Source organism: Acanthisitta chloris, unplaced genomic scaffold, assembly GCF_000695815.1.
Source record: "Acanthisitta chloris isolate BGI_N310 unplaced genomic scaffold, ASM69581v1 scaffold37697, whole genome shotgun sequence".
In the NCBI taxonomy this organism is placed as follows: Eukaryota; Metazoa; Chordata; class Aves; order Passeriformes; family Acanthisittidae; genus Acanthisitta; species Acanthisitta chloris.
In genome coordinates this window covers 37356-38354 of record NW_008684916.1, presented here as the reverse complement: position 1 = coordinate 38354, position 999 = coordinate 37356, and the positions used below count along the sequence as shown (strand labels likewise).

Here is a 999-nt window from a genome sequence, read left to right as displayed (position 1 = left end):
CAGCAGCAGAGTTTCCAGCAGCTGGTTTCGGCGAGGAAAGAGCAGAAGCGGGAGGAGCGCAGACAGCTGAAGCAGCAGCTGGAGGACATGCAGAAGCAGCTGCGCCAGCTGCAGGAGAAGTTCTACCAGATCTACGACAGCACTGATTCCGAAAATGATGAAGATGGCAACCTGTCTGAAGACAGCATGCGCTCCGAAACCATGGACGCGCGGGCCGGTGACTCTGTCAGCAGATCAGACAATGAGATGTGCGAGCTGGACCCGGGGCAGTTCATTGACCGGGCGCGGGCCCTCATCCGGGAGCAGGAGATAGCAGAGAACAAGCCAAAAAGAGAAGGTCCTAAGGAGAAGGAGCAAGGGCCAAACGCCTTCCACCCTGAAGGCAAACACTTGGCCGAGACACTGAAGCAGGAGCTGAACACTGCCATGTCACAAGTCGTGGACACAGTGGTCAAAGTTTTCTCATCCAAGCCCTCCCGCCAGCTTCCTCAGGTCTTCCCGCCTCTCCAGATCCCACAGGCAAGGTTCGCCGTCAACGGGGAGAATCACAACTTCCACACGGCCAACCAGCGCCTGCAGTGCTTTGGGGACGTCATCATTCCCAACCCTCTTGACACCTTCGGCAGCGTCCCCATGCCTGGCGCCACCGACCAAACCGAGGCGCTGCCCCTCGTCGTCCGCAAAAACTCCTCTGACCAATCGGCCTGGGCCCCGCCGGCCGGCGGCCACCACGCCTCCCTGCACCAGTCCCCGCTCTCAGCCACCGCCGGCTTCTCCACCTCCTCCTTCCGCCACCCCTTCCCGCTGCCCCCCATGGCATACCCCTTCCAGAGCCCCCTGGGTGCCCCATCGGCCTCCTTCCCGGGGAAAGAGCGTGCCTCCCCCGAATCCCTCGACCTGACCCGGGAGACCACCAGCCTGAGGACCAAGATGTCATCACACCACATGAACCACCACCCTTGCTCCCCGGGCCACCCCCCCAGCCCCGCGGACGGGTCC

General features: G+C 62.5%; 1 protein-coding gene across 1 annotated transcript in view; it reads left to right on the top strand.

The window, feature by feature from the left end:
• The window catches only part of PROX1 (prospero homeobox 1), a 36672-nt gene that overhangs the window by 716 nt on the left and 34957 nt on the right, over positions 1 to 999 (top strand). Inside the window, 2 exon segments of the mRNA XM_009079500.1 lie at positions 1 to 995; positions 997 to 999. The exon segment at positions 1 to 995 is cut by the window's left edge and continues 24 nt beyond it; the exon segment at positions 997 to 999 is cut by the window's right edge and continues 67 nt beyond it. Coding sequence (XP_009077748.1) covers positions 1 to 995; positions 997 to 999 — 998 coding nt within the window.